At 47.7% G+C, this 16089-nt stretch overlaps 2 protein-coding genes across 9 annotated transcripts in view; one reads left to right on the top strand and one right to left on the bottom strand.

Moving 5' to 3' along the window:
- Positions 1 to 11257, bottom strand: part of KIAA1328 (KIAA1328 ortholog) — a 258802-nt gene extending 247545 nt beyond the window's left edge. For 6 of the 7 annotated variants that reach the window (XM_043515012.1, XM_038401584.2, XM_043515013.1 and 3 more), the window contains exons 1-3: positions 11087 to 11257; positions 6262 to 6297; positions 3936 to 4075 (exon numbers count right to left, since the gene is read on the bottom strand). In XM_043515012.1, coding sequence (XP_043370947.1) covers positions 3936 to 4075; positions 6262 to 6297; positions 11087 to 11138 — 228 coding nt within the window. In that variant the 5' untranslated portion in view covers positions 11139 to 11257. Of the gene's footprint in view, positions 1 to 3935; positions 4076 to 4895; positions 5008 to 6261; positions 6298 to 11086 lie in introns of those variants that run through there. The other variant, XM_043515015.1, reaches the window with a different exon arrangement.
- A 137-nt stretch (positions 11258 to 11394) lies between these two features.
- Positions 11395 to 16089, top strand: part of TPGS2 (tubulin polyglutamylase complex subunit 2) — a 29607-nt gene continuing 24912 nt past the window's right edge. The window contains exon 1 of one of the 2 annotated variants that reach the window (XR_006281572.1): positions 11395 to 11587. Coding sequence is in view for 1 of the 2 variants with exons in the window: in XM_038402960.2 (XP_038258888.1) it covers positions 11515 to 11587 (73 nt within the window). In the remaining variant the exon portion in view is untranslated. The remainder of the gene's footprint in view (positions 11588 to 16089) is intronic. The other variant, XM_038402960.2, reaches the window with a different exon arrangement.

The following is a 16089-nucleotide window of genomic DNA, read 5'->3' as shown; positions in this document are numbered from 1 at the left end:
ACCCTCAAAGACCTCACAATTAAACTGGGGCAAATTTACTACAAAGTACAAGACAGAATAAGTGTTGAAAGTATGAAGCAAACAATAACGAGTTTAACCTTCCTGGACAGTGAATGCTTCTCTGTCTCATTGTTAGCAGTATTGGGAGTTGAGTGTATACACCAAGGAGAAAACATGCCCTTCAATCTTCAGATTGTTTCAAACCAGTGTTCAAAAGCTAATAAAACGATTACTGTAAGTAGCCTAATAGAAAGACAGGCGATGATCTTATGCAGAGTTATGTTATTCCACACCCTAAGCTCTAAAATGACCCTCATTCATAGCCTTTTAATTTTTATTTAAATTAAATACATTTCCTTTGGTAAAACTTTGAGTTTCAGGCTGCAGGTTCCTTTGATCTGACTACCCCACAGTAGGGTTGCCGGGAGTCACCCAGAATCAGGCTCTATCTCCCAGAGGCTACTGAAGCCAAACCAGGAGATTTTAGGCGCTAAAAGTCCAGCGGCGCAGCGGGGCTTAGGTAGGCTCCCTACCTGTCCTTGCTCCGCACCGCTCCCGGAAGCAGCCAGCACATCCCTGCCGTCCCTGGGGAGGGGGCAGAGGGTCTCTATGTACTGCCCCTGACCCGAGTGCAGACTCCGCAGCACCCAATCGCTAGGAACTGTGGCCAATGGGAGCTGCGGGGGCAGTGCCTGTGGGCAGGGGCAGCACACGGAGACCCCCTGATCGACCCCACCTAGGAGCTGCTGCCAGAGGGATGGGCTGGCGCTTTTGGGAGCCACCTGAGGTAAGCCCCGCCCAGCTGGAGCCTGCACCCCCTCCTGCACCCCAACCTCCTGCCCCAGCCCAGAGCCCGCACCCAAACTCCCTCCAAGAGCTTGCACCCTGCACCCCCTCCTGCACCCCAACTCCCTGCCTCAGTCTGGTAAAAGTGAGAGGGTGAGGGAGAGAGAGCGACAGAGGGAAGGGGGATACAGTGAACGGGAGGTGGGGTCTCAGAGAAGGGGTGGGGTAGAGATGTGGCCTGGGGGAAGGGGCAGGACAAGGGTGTTTGGATTTGTGTGATTAGACAGTTGGCAACCCTACTCCACAGACCCTGAAGGCATCCCCCAAGACCACGTAAACTGCACTGCTTGCAGTGACACAGGTGGATTTAGGGAATGAAGAAGGACCCAGATAAGCTTGTCTTTGCACATTCATAGTCCACACCTCAGAATTGTACCTCAACACACATCAAGGTCTGGAATTCTTACCAGTATAACTACACTTTAAAAAGAGAATGAGAAAGCCATTGTCTCACCCACACAAATGAAAATACAGGCCAAGTTCTACCCAGGTTTACATCTTGTCCAACCCTATTGAATCAGTCAGAGCAGAACATGGCCTTAGGCTAGTATTTTGCATTTATACTGTATCTTTCATCCCCCAAAATCCCAAAGCCCTTCACAAAAATATGCCCATACACCATCATATTTGCTATGAATACTCAGATCTGCTATGTGAATGATGAAAGACCAAGTCAGGTCTGCTAGGATTCATATTAGAGGGGAACACAATTCATTTTCTTCAATGCAGTGTTCTGGCATCTCACCTCTGACTACCTATAACTGAAATATATCAAAGTAAAGGGGTCAGTTCTTCCTTCGATACTTAATACCTCTGACACAGTGGGCAGTGGCCATCGTGACTCTAGGAGCAAAGAAACCTTGCAAAACTTCACCTGACTGTAGCAAGTAAAATATCATGAGATTTCTTTTTCCTTTATCATGGAAAGGGTAAGCCTGAACTGTTACATCTCCATAAGGATTCTCCAAGGCAAGACAACAAGAGAGCCCACTGCAAAAAGATTATGACCTAGTTTCCATCCTTCTTTATTATTATTAATAAATATAGTGGGAACAGCTAGAAGGTTCAATGGGGGGGGGGGGTCAGGGCCAATCAGTGCTACAAGCTGTATAACACAACAAAAAGACAATCCCACCCCAAACAATTCACAATCTAAGCATAAGATGAAAGAAACACAAGGTGAGACTTATGGACAATACAAGAAGCAACGGTCACAGCACAGCAGCTGCCTAACTGTTGCCAAGCATTCTGCAGAAACACAGCAGGGGAGAGTTTTAAGGAGAGATTTGAAGAATAAGCTCATCTTGTGTGTCTTTAACGAGAGCAGCTTCCATGTATAAGGGGAAGCATGGGAGAAAGCACCAAAGTGTTTGTTGGAAAACTGGGCAGTCAAGACTGGCATCACTGGCAGAGCGCAGGCAGGAGTTAAAAGCTCAAATGCATATAAGTAGTGTTAAGTATGGTGGGGATAGGCCATGAAGGGCCTTAAAGGTAAAACAAGTAATTATTATTAAGGCTACAATTTAGTCACGGCATTCACAGATTCCGTGACTTTGCTGGACCTCCGTGACTTGTAGGGCTTCAGGAGGAGGCGGCGGGACTGTGTCCTGCAATGGGGCTAGCTGGAACAAGGACCCTGCAGCCCAGCCCCGCGGCTTCCTCCGGGGGCCGCAGCCGGGCTGGGGGCTGCAGCCCAGGCCATGCACCCAGCCCTGTGGCGTCCCATGGGCTGTAGCCAGGGCCATGCGCCACAGCCCCGCAGCGTCCTGGGTTTGGCTGGGCTGCCCCCCCTGCGGCTTCCCAGGGCAATGTATGTATGCGTCGCCCCCACCCACAGTAGCTGGGCTTGGCAGGGGCTTCAACTGGGCCACGCATTTCTGTCCCACAGTTGGGCCAGCTCTGCATGTCCCCCATGGCTGTGCCCACCGCTGCAGCCACTTGAGTCGGGGCTATGCCCCCTGCCATGGTGGGGGGCTCAGCCTGTCAGTCCCTCCCCTCCATGGGACTCCATTTCTTCCCCCTACCTAGCCCTGTCCCCGGTTATTTTTAGTAAAGTAACACAGGTCACGGGCTCTGTGAATTTTTGTTTATTGCCTGTGACCTGTTCATGACTTTTACTAAAAATAACAGTGAAAAATTTTTAGCCTTAGTTATTATTTGATGTGGAAAAGACAGAGCCAGTAGAGGGATGCAAAGGGGGAGGGGGAATGTGGTTGAAGCTGTGAGCCAGCAAAACAATCACTGCAATAGCACTTTGAATGGACATAAGTGGGACAAGGTGGCATTTGTTAAGGACACAGGAGGATGGGGATGTAGTAATCAAAACACAAGACAATGAAAGCCTAGATGAGAGTTTTAGCTGTGTGGTAGCGGGAATGCAGGATCTTAAAGATATTATGCAGAAAGAAATGACAAAATTTAGACAATGTGTGGATGTAGAAAGTAAAGTATAATGGCTAGATCCCAGATCTAAGTGACAGGGAGGATGGTAGTGACTGATAAAGGAGGCATTAAATAAAATATTACTATCAATGTTCTACAGGTGAACACATCTCACCATAGAGTTCTGAATGGTGAAGTCTGTTAGACTATGGGATAGTCTCACAAGGGAAGTCCCACTGCTTTGGAACTTGTCTTGCAATATACTGTAGGGAACAATCTTCTACTGGCAGGGGAATAATGTAGGTGACCTAGTAGGTCTTTAAACTTTTCTTATTTCCTATTTTAAATGAAAGATACTGTTTGAGAAGTGAAACCAATTGACTAGATTGGATCGCTATTTCCTCTGATGTCTTCTGGGTGCTTTGTAGCTTATTTCATAGTTAACCAAAGATTTACTGTACATAGAACTGTATGGGAACAACAATACACGTTGAACACAGTCCAACTTGTACTCCATTCATATCATATATTTGCCCTGTCTTTAGACTGCAGGCCCTTCTAGGAAGGGACTTCATCTCTATTGCTGCCTGCTAGCCATCATGCAAGTTTGCAATGGTGTAAAAGTCAGTGATAAGTAATGATTATCTACAACTTTTTCTTCTATTTGTCTGAACTCTTCAGAATAAGAAAAGTTCATGATTGCTGACCTGCTGCCCTGTTGAGTCTCCTGTGCTTTTAAAGAGATCCATGGAAACAGAAGGAGCAGCTCCAGGGACCTTCAGCTTAGCTTCGCTTTTTCGACCCTTTACCACATGTCTTGTTCTTAAATTTCCTTCTGCAGAAATTCCTATAGAAGGAAAACAGACAGACACTGAGAGGAGATACTTAGTTTGCTCTTACAAGCCCCCCACACAAAATATTTAGATGAATAAAGAATGAGCCTAAAGAGAGATGGATAGCACTAACTAGAGCCTATCACACACACTTCAAAATAACCTCTGCAAATGCTCCCAAAATAACCTATGGACTTGGACACACCTACTAGTTCTGTCCTATGACTGCACAAACCAAAGCATAAACCAAAGGTCCTTCTGGAAAAACACCGTAAATAAGGACTAATTAGGCATCATAAATAAGGCTAATGTCACCACGGCTCACGTGACATTTTGATGTTTCACATTTTACAGATATTTAGTCTTGGAAGGATTCAATTTTTTAATTGGTAAATGTCAATTTCACCACACACACACACAAATAAAAAACGAAAAAATATTTCCATTGACAATAATCAAAACATACAGAGAGGATAAGTAAAAATAAATGCTGCTTGAAAACTCAGAGTTTGATTTAGGGTATTTACTTTGTATATTTTGACAGGTGATGTTGACAATTTGTGTTTTAACAATTATAAAACTAACTTTTTGAATCTCAGCATCTGCCATTAACTAGTGTCTGATCCCTCCATAATTACTCACAACTCTGAAAATTTAAAAATCAATAAAAATCTAAAACTGCTTAAAAATAAACATTGATATTATTCATCTAAAATTTAAAAAAAAATGAATTCTGCCAAGGCAATATATATATATATATACTGTTGCTGTATATTTTTTCCCAAGATTAAGGCTGTTTGTTCCTCATGTCAAACTTATGGGTAACCACAATACCTGGCTCTTATCTGGGAGCTTTTCATCAGTACATCTCAAAATGCTTCACAATCTTTAACGTATTTATCCTCACAACACCCTTGAGAGGCAAGGGAAGTGCCATTAACCACACCTGAAAGATGGAGAACCAAGGCACAGAGAGGCTAAATGACTTGCTCAGGGCCACAAAGGAAATCTGTAGCAGAACAAGGAACTGAACCCAGGCCTCCAAAGTCCTAGGCTAGCACCCTGATTACTGTGTGAACACTACAGAGATTTTGTAAAAAAATCTCTCACCATTGCTTACATTAGTTCAGCTCCACTGCCAATGGCTATGTAGTAAGCTCTGACCATTCCAACCCAGACAAGGTCTTCAGAGCCCTAAGAATCAAATTTTTATCACTGTTTAGAGGTACCAGGAAGTTTTAATATTTCTCACTTAAATTAGCAAACTTGGTACATTTATTTTTGGTATGGAGATTTCAAAAGTGAATCAGTAATTAAAAAGAGAAAACTTCTTTAGAAGCTTTCCCATCCTCCTCTCCCACCCCACTCCTCACCCCCATTTAGAGCGGACAGAGTTCCTAAAGTTGTCTGATATTTTTTGGTTTGCATTATGAACTATTCCCACTGTAAATCCAGAAAGTTATCCTAAATCATAAACTTTCCTTTCCACATCACAGACTGTTAGGCCCTGTGACCACTTGGGCTTGAACCATACTAGCTACAATCACATTCAGCCATGTTTTAACTCAGCTTGTAGCATAGGCTCTCTACCTTGCATAACCAGGGTTTTATTAAAAAAAAGTCAACCTAGATCACATGGTTTCTCAATGTAGTTTGCAGCCCAATTCTGTAAACACACACCTACCTCATGCATGTTTTGTGTTACAGGCATATTTTTTAGGATCAGGCAAGGACACAACCTTGTTATACTTGTTTTAAGGCTCTGTGTTTGACAACAGTTAACAAGATTATAAATTCTGGGACAATTAATACTGTCATCTAAACTAAATATAGAACAGTTCCATCTTTTACTATAGACTGGATCTATCTGCATTTAATTTATCTTGCCCCAAACCTTGCTAAGAGATGTTCAAGCATTTAGAGATGTTTCCGTTTTTAACAGGGACACAATTAAGATTCAGCCTACACCACAGATTAGACAGAACTGTGTTGTATGATTACATCGGAATGGGTCCCTAAATATACTTTTATAATCTGTATACTTTTATAATCAGTGAGCCATAGATCCTCTACTATAATCCTTTATGTCCCAACACAAGCCGGCTCTATGTCTCATGTGCAACTGAAAAATACAAAACTGAAAAATCACGGCAATGTTTCACTGGACAAAGTGTCATTTACAACTATTAGGAAATCATACCTGGCACATACACCATTGGCTGTTCTTCATCAGAAACTGTATGCAATTTCATTAAAGGAAAACAAATCAAAGAGAAAAAGTCCAAGCTGAGATCTACAAAAAAAATATGAAAATGTACCTTTAAATCTGTGATTTGCAAAAAGGATTGTTGACCCGATGCCATTTATGGTTCTCCACCATTTAGAAAGCATCTAATGCAGGACAAACTTGACCAGAACAAAACACGAACACAGACTTCAAAAGAAGACACGTACTAACATATGCACTCTGTATGTACAGTATTCAGAGTAGCAGCCGTGGTAGTCTGTATCCGTAAAAAGAAAAGGAGTACTTGTGGCACCTTAGAGACTAACAAATTTATTAGAGCATAAGCTTTCATGAGGTACAGCTCACTTCATCGGATGCATACCGATGAAGTGAGCTGTAGCTCACGAAACTTATGCTCCAATAAATTTGTTAGTCTCTAAGGTGCCACAAGTACTCCTTTTCTTTGTATGTACAGTACTAGCTTTCATCTAAAGATCATCTCAGAGGTCATCTTTACAAAAGATTCACGGGACCAGCCCCACTTGCAACTCCAAGGTAATAAAGCAACACAATATTTATTTGAATTAGACTAAGTTAACATTATATAAGGAATCTCTTGTGGACAGACAGGGAAGGCAAATTGCTGAGACTTACGTATATAGTCACACTGACACTGAACCACATACCACAACAGACTACACAGTGCACAAGGTATATGATTAAGACCATTAAGCTAAAAGGAAACAAAGATTTAAAAGGAAGTTGGTCATTTTCAGCTGATCTTTCCTCAAAGGACAGATGAGAGTTAACTGTCTGGGGACTTTTCATGTATTTGTTGAGGCAGATCAAGATTTGGTTTCAGGCAGTTATCTGTGAAGAAAGCTATTTCAGAAATGTTCAAATAACTGGTTGTCACAATCATAAATACAATTTACTATATCTAGCCCTCTAAAAGCACCTGGCACTGGGCAACATATTATTTATATTACAGTAGTGTCTACAGGGCCAAAACCCCTGCACCGCATAAATTAGTCTAAAGATAAGAGCATAAAAAACAGCAGCATCCAGAGCAGGGTGTGGCCTTTAGAGTCTCTTCTTTAAAGAGACATTATGCAGTTTTCTTGTAGCCGTATCAGTTCCAGGATATTAAAGAGATAAGGTGGGTGAGGTAACAGCTTTCCTTGGACCAATTTCTATTGATGAGAGACACAAGCTTTTGAGTTTACACAGCACTCTTCTTCAGGTCACGGGTAAGCTCTGTGTAAACTCGAAAACTTGTCTTTCTCACCAATAGAAGTTGGACCAATAAAAGACATTACCACACCCACCTTGTCTCTTTAAAGATACAGTGTCAGTAAGCAGAGGTAAAGATGTTTGTTTGCAGCATAAATTATTAACCCTATCTTTGACTGAAAGAATTGCAGGAGTCCAACTTGTGTCACTATTTATGATGTTTACTTTTTCGCATTTCTCTGGTCATGGACAATGAAACTCAATTACATCAGTTCCTCAGTTGTCTCACTTTCATATTCTTTAATATTCTTTGGCTGCAATGTTTGGGTCTCAAATACTGCAGGGCAATGTTTACAAAGAATCGTTCTCATTCCCAGACCTGAGGAAGAGCTCTGTGTACCTTGAAAGCTTGTCTCTCTCATCAACAGAAGCTGGCCCAATAAATGATGTTACCTCACCCACCTTGTCTCTCTAATGTCCCGGGACCGACACAGGTACAATACCACCGCATAAACTCTGCTCAGATAAGCAGTAACACTGGCAACTTGCCGAGAGCTGTGTAAAACGGAGGCAATTGTATATGCTGAATGCAGCGGCCCACAGGGGAGACATGAAGTAGCTATCCTTATGTACCATCTTGATACAAGAAGCCACTGCTGGGATCAAGACACCCACTGGACAACTTTTTCCCCACCATGCAGAGCTTAGACTAAAATAACAATGGCATGGCAACAACCAACATTTCTATAAAGCAGCAGTGCTGTGGCACTAGGTATGGTGCATGAGCCAACAAAACCACCTCTAAGGACCATTCACTGTATTACAGAGAAGGAGCACCCTTCCAAGCTAAGACACCTCCCAGTCTGTGTGTTCCCTACCAAATGTCCCCAGAACAGTTCAGATGAACTCCCACCGAGATAACGCACAACCGTGTAAACGCCCACCCCCACTGCCACAATGGGCTGAGATACTCCTCCAACTCCATCCATCCATATAACAGGCTGGGACAGGACACTCTTCCCAGCCCAGGTTGATCCCTATATTTCCTCCCCATGAGATGAAACAACCCCAGGGTCTTTACACACAAACAAACACAATATGTGTACACCTCCCCATATGTGGAGGGTCCTCAGCCTCTATGTCTCCTTTCTTAGGTACTTATATGGCCCTCATCACCATAGTAGCTGAGCATCTCACAATCTCTAGTGTATTTATCCTCACACACACACACACCAGTGTTATCCCCATTTTACCAAGGATGTTTGTGGCAGAGCAGGGAATCGAACCCAGGTCTCCCACAAGCTAACACCCTAACCACTGGACCATCCTACAGATTGAGCTCCGAGCCCCCATGTCTCCTACGGGCTCAGTGTCCCCCCCTCCCAATACCCTGTCTCCTACGGGTTCAGTGTCCCCCCCAACACCCGTCTCCTACAGGCTCAGTGTTGTCCCCCCAACACCCCTGTCTCCTACGGGCTCAGTGCCCTCCCCCAAAACCCGTCTTCTACGGGCTCACTGCCCCCCCCACACCCCTGTCTCCTACGGGCTCACTGCCCCCCCCAACACCCCTGTCTCCTACGGGCTCAGAGCCCCCCCCAACACCCCTGTCTCCTACGGGCTCACTGCCCCCCCAACACCCCTGTCTCCTACGGGCTCAGAGCCCCCCCCAACACCCCTGTCTCCTACGGGCTCACTGCCCCCCCAACACCCCTGTCTCCTACGGGCTCAGAGCCCCCCCCAACACCCGTCTCCTACGGGCTCACTGCCCCCCCCACACCCCTGTCTCCTACGGGCTCACTGCCCCCCCAACACCCCTGTCTCCTACGGGCTCAGAGCCCCCCCCAACACCCCTGTCTCCTACGGGCTCACTGCCCCCCAACACCCCTGTCTCCTACGGGCTCAGAGCCCCCCCCAACACCCCTGTCTCCTACGGGCTCAGAGCCCCCCCCAACACCCGTCTCCTACGGGCTCAGAGCCCCCCCCAACACCCCTGTCTGCTACGGGCTCAGAGCCCCCCCCAACACCCCTGTCTCCTACGGGCTCACAGCCCCCCCAACACCCCTGTCTCCTACGGGCTCACTGCCCCCCCAACACCCCTGTCTCCTACGGGCTCAGAGCCCCCCCCAACACCCCTGTCTCCTACGGGCTCACTGCCCCCCCAACACCCCTGTCTCCTACGGGCTCAGAGCCCCCCCCAACACCCCTGTCTCCTACGGGCTCAGAGCCCCCCCCAACACCCGTCTCCTACGGGCTCAGAGCCCCCCCCAACACCCCTGTCTGCTACGGGCTCAGAGCCCCCCCCAACACCCCTGTCTCCTACGGGCTCACTGCCCCCCCAACACCCCTGTCTCCTACGGGCTCAGAGCCCCCCCAACACCCCTGTCTCCTACGGGCTCAGAGCCCCCCCCAACACCCCTGTCTCCTACGGGCTCACTGCCCCCCCAACACCCCTGTCTCCTACGGGCTCAGAGCCCCCCCCAACACCCCTGTCTCCTACGGGCTCAGAGCCCCCCCCAACACCCCTGTCTCCTACGGGCTCAGAGCCCCCCCAACACCCGTCTCCTACGGGCTCACTGTCCCCCCCAACACCCCTGTCTCCTACGGGCTCACTGCCCCCCCAACACCCCTGTCTCCTACGGGCTCACTGCCCCCCCAACACCCCTGTCTCCTACGGGCTCACTGCCCCCCCAACACCCCGTCTCCTACGGGCTCAGAGCCCCCCCCAACACCCCTGTCTCCTACGGGCTCAGAGCCCCCCCCAACACCCCTGTCTCCTACGGGCTCACTGCCCCCCCAACACCCCTGTCTCCTACGGGCTCAGAGCCCCCCCCCAACACCCCTGTCTCCTACGGGCTCAGAGCCCCCCCCAACACCCCTGTCTCCTACGGGCTCACTGTCCCCCCCAACACCCCTGTCTCCTACGGGCTCACTGCCCCCCCAACACCCCGTCTGCTACGGGCTCACTGCCCCCCCCAACACCCCTGTCTCCTACGGGCTCACTGCCCCCCCAACACCCCTGTCTCCTACGGGCTCACTGCCCCCCCAACACCCCTGTCTCCTACGGGCTCAGAGCCCCCCCCAACACCCCTGTCTCCTACGGGCTCAGAGCCCCCCCCAACACCCCTGTCTCCTACGGGCTCAGAGCCCCCCCAACACCCCTGTCTCCTACGGGCTCAGAGCCCCCCCCAACACCCGTCTCCTACGGGCTCAGAGCCCCCCCCAACACCCCTGTCTGCTACGGGCTCACTGCCCCCCCCACACCCCTGTCTCCTACGGGCTCACTGCCCCCCCAACACCCCTGTCTCCTACGGGCTCACTGCCCCCCCCAACACCCCTGTCTCCTACGGGCTCACTGCCCCCCCCAACACCCCTGTCTCCTACGGGCTCAGAGCCCCCCCAACACCCCTGTCTCCTACGGGCTCAGAGCCCCCCCCAACACCCGTCTCCTACGGGCTCACTGTCCCCCCCCCCGCCGTCTCCTACGGGCTCAGCCCCGCCCGGCCTCTGCTCTGCCCTCACGGCCCAGCCCCCGCCCGCTGCCGCCTAAGCGCTCCGCGAAGGATACTGTCCCTGCTCCAGTAAACGACTCCTCCGGGCCCAGCACCCACATCCGCCATCTTGAAACAACCGCCACTCCCAGAGTCCCCCCGCCACTCCAGCGCTCGCAGCCCATTGGCTCCCCGACCCCAGCTTGGTCCTGCTGCAGCCGAGGGAAGCCAAGACGCGGGTGAGTCGGTGCGCTTACCCGGAAGAGCGGTGCATTCTGGGAGCTGTATTTCTCCCTACGTTCTGGCCCAGGGAAAGCGGCCCTCGGCGAACTCCAAATCCCAGGAGGCACCGCTCCCAACAGCCCGTCCGTCCACTAGGAAGGAAACTACAGCTCCCAGAGTTCCTCGCTGCGCAGCCTCCGCTACAGGGCGCGATCGGGGACAAACTCAGCTTCATTCTCTTCTCTCGGTCTCAGGGTTGAGCTGGGCGAGGGGCGTGCCGAGGATGGAGGACAAGCCTTACAGCAGCCTCAAGCCCTCTCTGGACAGGCTCACCCTGGGGGTCACCCGACTATTAGGTGAGTGAGGGGCCGGCCGAGGATGCCGAGCAGGCCTGGGTCGCCGCGTTGGCACGGAAACGGCCCTGGTGGGTTGGCACGGAAACGGCCCTGGTGGGTTGGCATGGAAACGGCCCTGGTGGGTTGGCATGGAAACGGCCCTGGCGCGTTGCCAGGGAAACAGCGGCCAGGCTGGCATCGCAGTAGCCCTGCCATGGTGGCAACGACCTGGGGGTAGGTGGCGGGACTCACGGGCTGCCTGCAAGCGCCATGGCAGATCCACACATGGGCCCAGCCCGCCCGCCAGCCGCGATTCCCACAGCCTCTTATTATTGGGGTCTGGGGCAAAACCCAGCTGGGGCCCGGCGCGGCCCAGACACAAGCAACAGGCGGGCCCTGCCCCCGGGAGCTCACGCTGACTCCCACGCCTGGTGTTCGAAACCCGAGAGCGGCCGGCACTAACTGCCCTTCGCTCCCAGTGCCAGGCTGTGGCCAAAAAAGCGAATGGCACCCTGGGATGGACAAAGAGGGGGACCTCAAAGTGGGGTCGAGACGTTAGTCTACCGCTGCTGCAATGCTGCGTCCTGTTCTGGTGCCCACAAGTCAAGAAGGATGTTGATACATTGGAGAGGGGTCAGGGAAGAGCCGTGAGGATGATTCGCGGATTGGAAAACCTGCCTTATAGCGAGAGACTCAGAGTGGCCAATCTTTTTAGCTGAAGTTTCAGAGTAGCCGCCGGGTTAGTCTGTATCCGCAAAAAGAACAGGAGGACTTGTGGCACCTTAGAGACTAACACATGTATTAGAGCATGAGCTTTCGTGGGCTACAGCCCACTTCATCGGATGCATAGAATGGAACATATAGTAAGAAGATAGGTTTCAGAGTAGCAGCCGTGTTAGTCTGTATTCGCAAAAAGAATACAGACTAATTTTTAATTTGTTAGTCTCTAAGGTGCCACAAGTACTCCTTTTCTTTTTATAGTAAGAAGATTATATATATATATACACACACACACACACACACAGAAGTTGGAAGTTTCCATACAAACTGTAAGAGGCTAATTAGTTAAGATGAGCTATTATCAGCAGGAGAAAAAAACTTTTGTAGTGATAATCAAGATGGCCCATTTAGACAGTTGACAAGAAGGTGTGAGGATACTTAACATGGGGTTAGCTTAACCTTCTCTTTAAGGGGTGACTTGATCACCGTTTATATGAACCTGTGTGGGGAACAAATAACAGGCTCTTTAGTCAAGCAGAGAAAGGTGTAACATGATCCAATGACTGGAAGGTGTAGCTAGACAAATTCAGACTGGAAAGAAAGTGTAACTTTTTAGCTGTAAGGATAACTAACCACTGGAATCATTTATTGGGATTCTAACAGACTGTTCATCACTGAAAATATTTAAATCAAGATTGGATTTTCTAAAAGCTATGCTCTAGTTTACATAGGAATTAATTCAGTGAAATCCTCCACTGGCCGTAGACTCTATGAATTCCACATCTGGGCAGAGCCATGGGTGCTGTATGAGAGGTCCAGTCAGGGATCTGTATTTGTCCCTATCCCTGAAATGTAGCTTTGGGTGAGCTACAAGTTCCCCAGGCAGAGACAGTCCCAGCTGACGAACTGGACCTACAATATGTGGTACACAGGACGACCCATGGTGCTGCTAACCCTCGTCATTTTATTGTGAGTCAGGTAGTATTTTGACAGGTTTCAGAGTAGCAGCCGTGTTAGTCTGTATTCGCAAAAAGAAAAGGAGGACTTGTGGCACCTTAGAGATTAACAAATTTATTAGAGCATAAGCTTTCGTGAGCTACAGCATCCGATGCATCCGATGAAGTGAGCTGTAGCTCATGAAAGCTTATGCTCTAATAAATTTGTTAGTCTCTAAGGTGCCACAAGTACTCCTTTTCTTTTTAGGTAGTATTTTGTAGCCTTCTCTTAAGACCCCCTTCCTGGAATCACAAAATTATATAAGAATCTCAGTTTTTATTTAAAAAAAAAAAAGTCCTAGTCCTTACAGTGAAAAATTTTTAAAAACATGATCCAAGGATCACCTAAAAGTTCAGAAACCAGAAAGAAAAGAAAAAAGAACTGAATATTTATTTTAAATGTGATTGGTTTAAAATCTCATAATTTTTGAAAGCTTAGGGTTAGCAGTACTGGACACAGTGCATGGAACTGAGCTTAGATGGGCTGTTTTTTCCCTTAACTTTCTTTCTCACGTGAGATACATGATTCTGACACGTATCTCTCATGAGTAATTGTTGTGGTAACTCTCGGCAGCTGTCTAGTATACCTATTCATCCAGAAATGTTTCCTTGTCACATCACATCATATCTAATTGGTGACCAAATCTGATTTCTCGTGAGGATATTCTGAGCCAAAAATTTAAAAATTCTCTGCACCATATTTTAAAATTCTGCAAAATTCTGCAAATTTTATTTCTCAAATAAATGTGGAGGCTCCAGCATGGCATTGGGGAGCACAGGCCACTGGCTGCACAGAGGTGGGAGATCACTGTACAGCTCCCCTCTGAGACACAAACTCAGCAGTGGACTGCACCCAACCCTGACACAGCGCAAGGACAGGGCCTGTCCTAGAAACACCCCAAGACCCTGCCCCTCCGTGCCAGGTGCACCAGGTATGGGCAGGCAGATTCAGCAAGGCAGGATCCCATTGTGGAGGAGCTTAGTGTGGAGGGATCCAGGTGTGGGTTGAGAGGGTTCTGTGTGGGGCAATCTGGGTGCGGGCAGCTCAGGTGGGGATCTGGACACACAGGGGATTGTTGGGGGGTTCTGGCTGCAATGGGACTCTTGATCCCAGCAGAGGCTTCTTGGATCAAGGTGAAGGTAGTTGGGACTCAGCAGGAGGGGTGTATGGGTGTGGGGGAGATAGAGCTTGACATGGGGGTCTGGATGGGGAGGGGTTCAGTAGGGTGCTCTTACTGAAACCTTAACAACTCTACCCCACCTCTAAACCATCTGGTTCTTTCATTCTGAAAGTTATTCCTAGTTCTATGTAATAAATTCTCTCCTCTTCTCTTTGTACTTGTCTGTGATTTGTGTTGTCATAAGCAATGTGGTGCTACTTTTTCCACACTTTCAAGATTTTAATATGGTTCCTTTGCTGAACACTAAAATTGGAACAACTTAATAAGGCAATCCTTTTTTTTTTTTTTTTCCTGTAGGGAGTTTGTGTTACATACTTTTTGTAGCCAACCTTCAGATAGCAAAGGATACTTGAATTCTGAAAATGCCTTATTCAGGGACTCGGACCAATACAAAGTGTCTTGTTCTTTTAGTTTGCCGTCTCCCTCTGAAGGGCTCATAAAAGTCACAGATCATTATTCTGCATAAAATGGCACAAAAGCAGCAAATGAGCCTTTTAACTCTGTTGAGTTAGTGGCACACTTTTACTGTGGGGAAGATAGTTATATTTCCTTAAAACTAGGCATGCTTGTTTTAAAGCTGTTGCCTTGCACATAGTGTCTCAAATTCTCAAGTTACAAATTCTCTTCCTTTTTGTGTCTCCCGTACAGAATTCCATGCTAAGCTCCAACCTCTGTGCAAACCTGCTGAAGATTGAGTTTTCACAGGTGTTACAGGGGTTATAATTTGAGGGCAGTGGGATTTCACACCTGTCACTCAGGGCCTAATGTAGCCTGCAGAAACTATATGCCTGATGTTTCAGAGTAGCAGCCGTGTTAATCTGTATTCGCAAAAAGAAAAGGAGGACTTGTGGCACCTTAGAGACATAAGGTTTCGTGAGCTACAGCTCACTTCATCGGATGCATCCGATGAAGTGAGCTGTAGCTCACGAATCCGATGAAGTGAGCTATAGCTCACGAAAGCTTATGCTCAAATAAATTTGTTAGTCTCTAAGGTGCCACAAGTCCTCCTTTTCTATATGCCTGGTGATGACACTTGGGAAGGAAACACCCTTGATTCATTCTTCAATCCATTTGCAGGGATGGCAGTTAGAAAGAAACGAACAAAACTGTCTGTTTTCTTGCTTGTAAAGTAAACACGCTTGATTTGAAAATACAGAAAACTTGGAACCCATAATGTGGTTTTTACAGTCACTTTTCAGCACCGAACCAACCTTTAATACCTACAACACCCTGTGAGGAAAGAACTTGATTATTCAACCCATTTTACTGAGAATTTGTGACTTGACAAAGGCTAGAGGGGGAATCCGTAACAGAGCAAGAATTATATTTTATAATGTGGGAATTCCTAACTTCCAACCTTGTGCTCAGACCATTAGATCAAGTCTCTCTTATAAAGTTGGTAGAGTGGTTTGGGAATCTTTCAGATGAAAGGTGCTAAATAAATGTAAAAGATGATTGTGATCCTGATTCAGAATATTTAAGTGGGAGACTTCCCTCCTGGATTTGTTCAGCTTTATCCATGTAATTAGCCTAACCTGGTAGGCCTCTTGATTTCTTCCATCTGAATTCCGAGAAGGTGTCCATGGCAGATTTCTTCTTCTTCTCCACGTTTAATGTCTCTCCCATT

The sequence above is a fragment of the Dermochelys coriacea genome, chromosome 5 (assembly GCF_009764565.3).
Source record: "Dermochelys coriacea isolate rDerCor1 chromosome 5, rDerCor1.pri.v4, whole genome shotgun sequence".
Classification (NCBI taxonomy): domain Eukaryota; kingdom Metazoa; phylum Chordata; order Testudines; family Dermochelyidae; genus Dermochelys; species Dermochelys coriacea.
The sequence above is the reverse complement of the archived record's forward strand: the minus strand, read 5'-3'. Positions and strand labels throughout refer to the sequence as shown.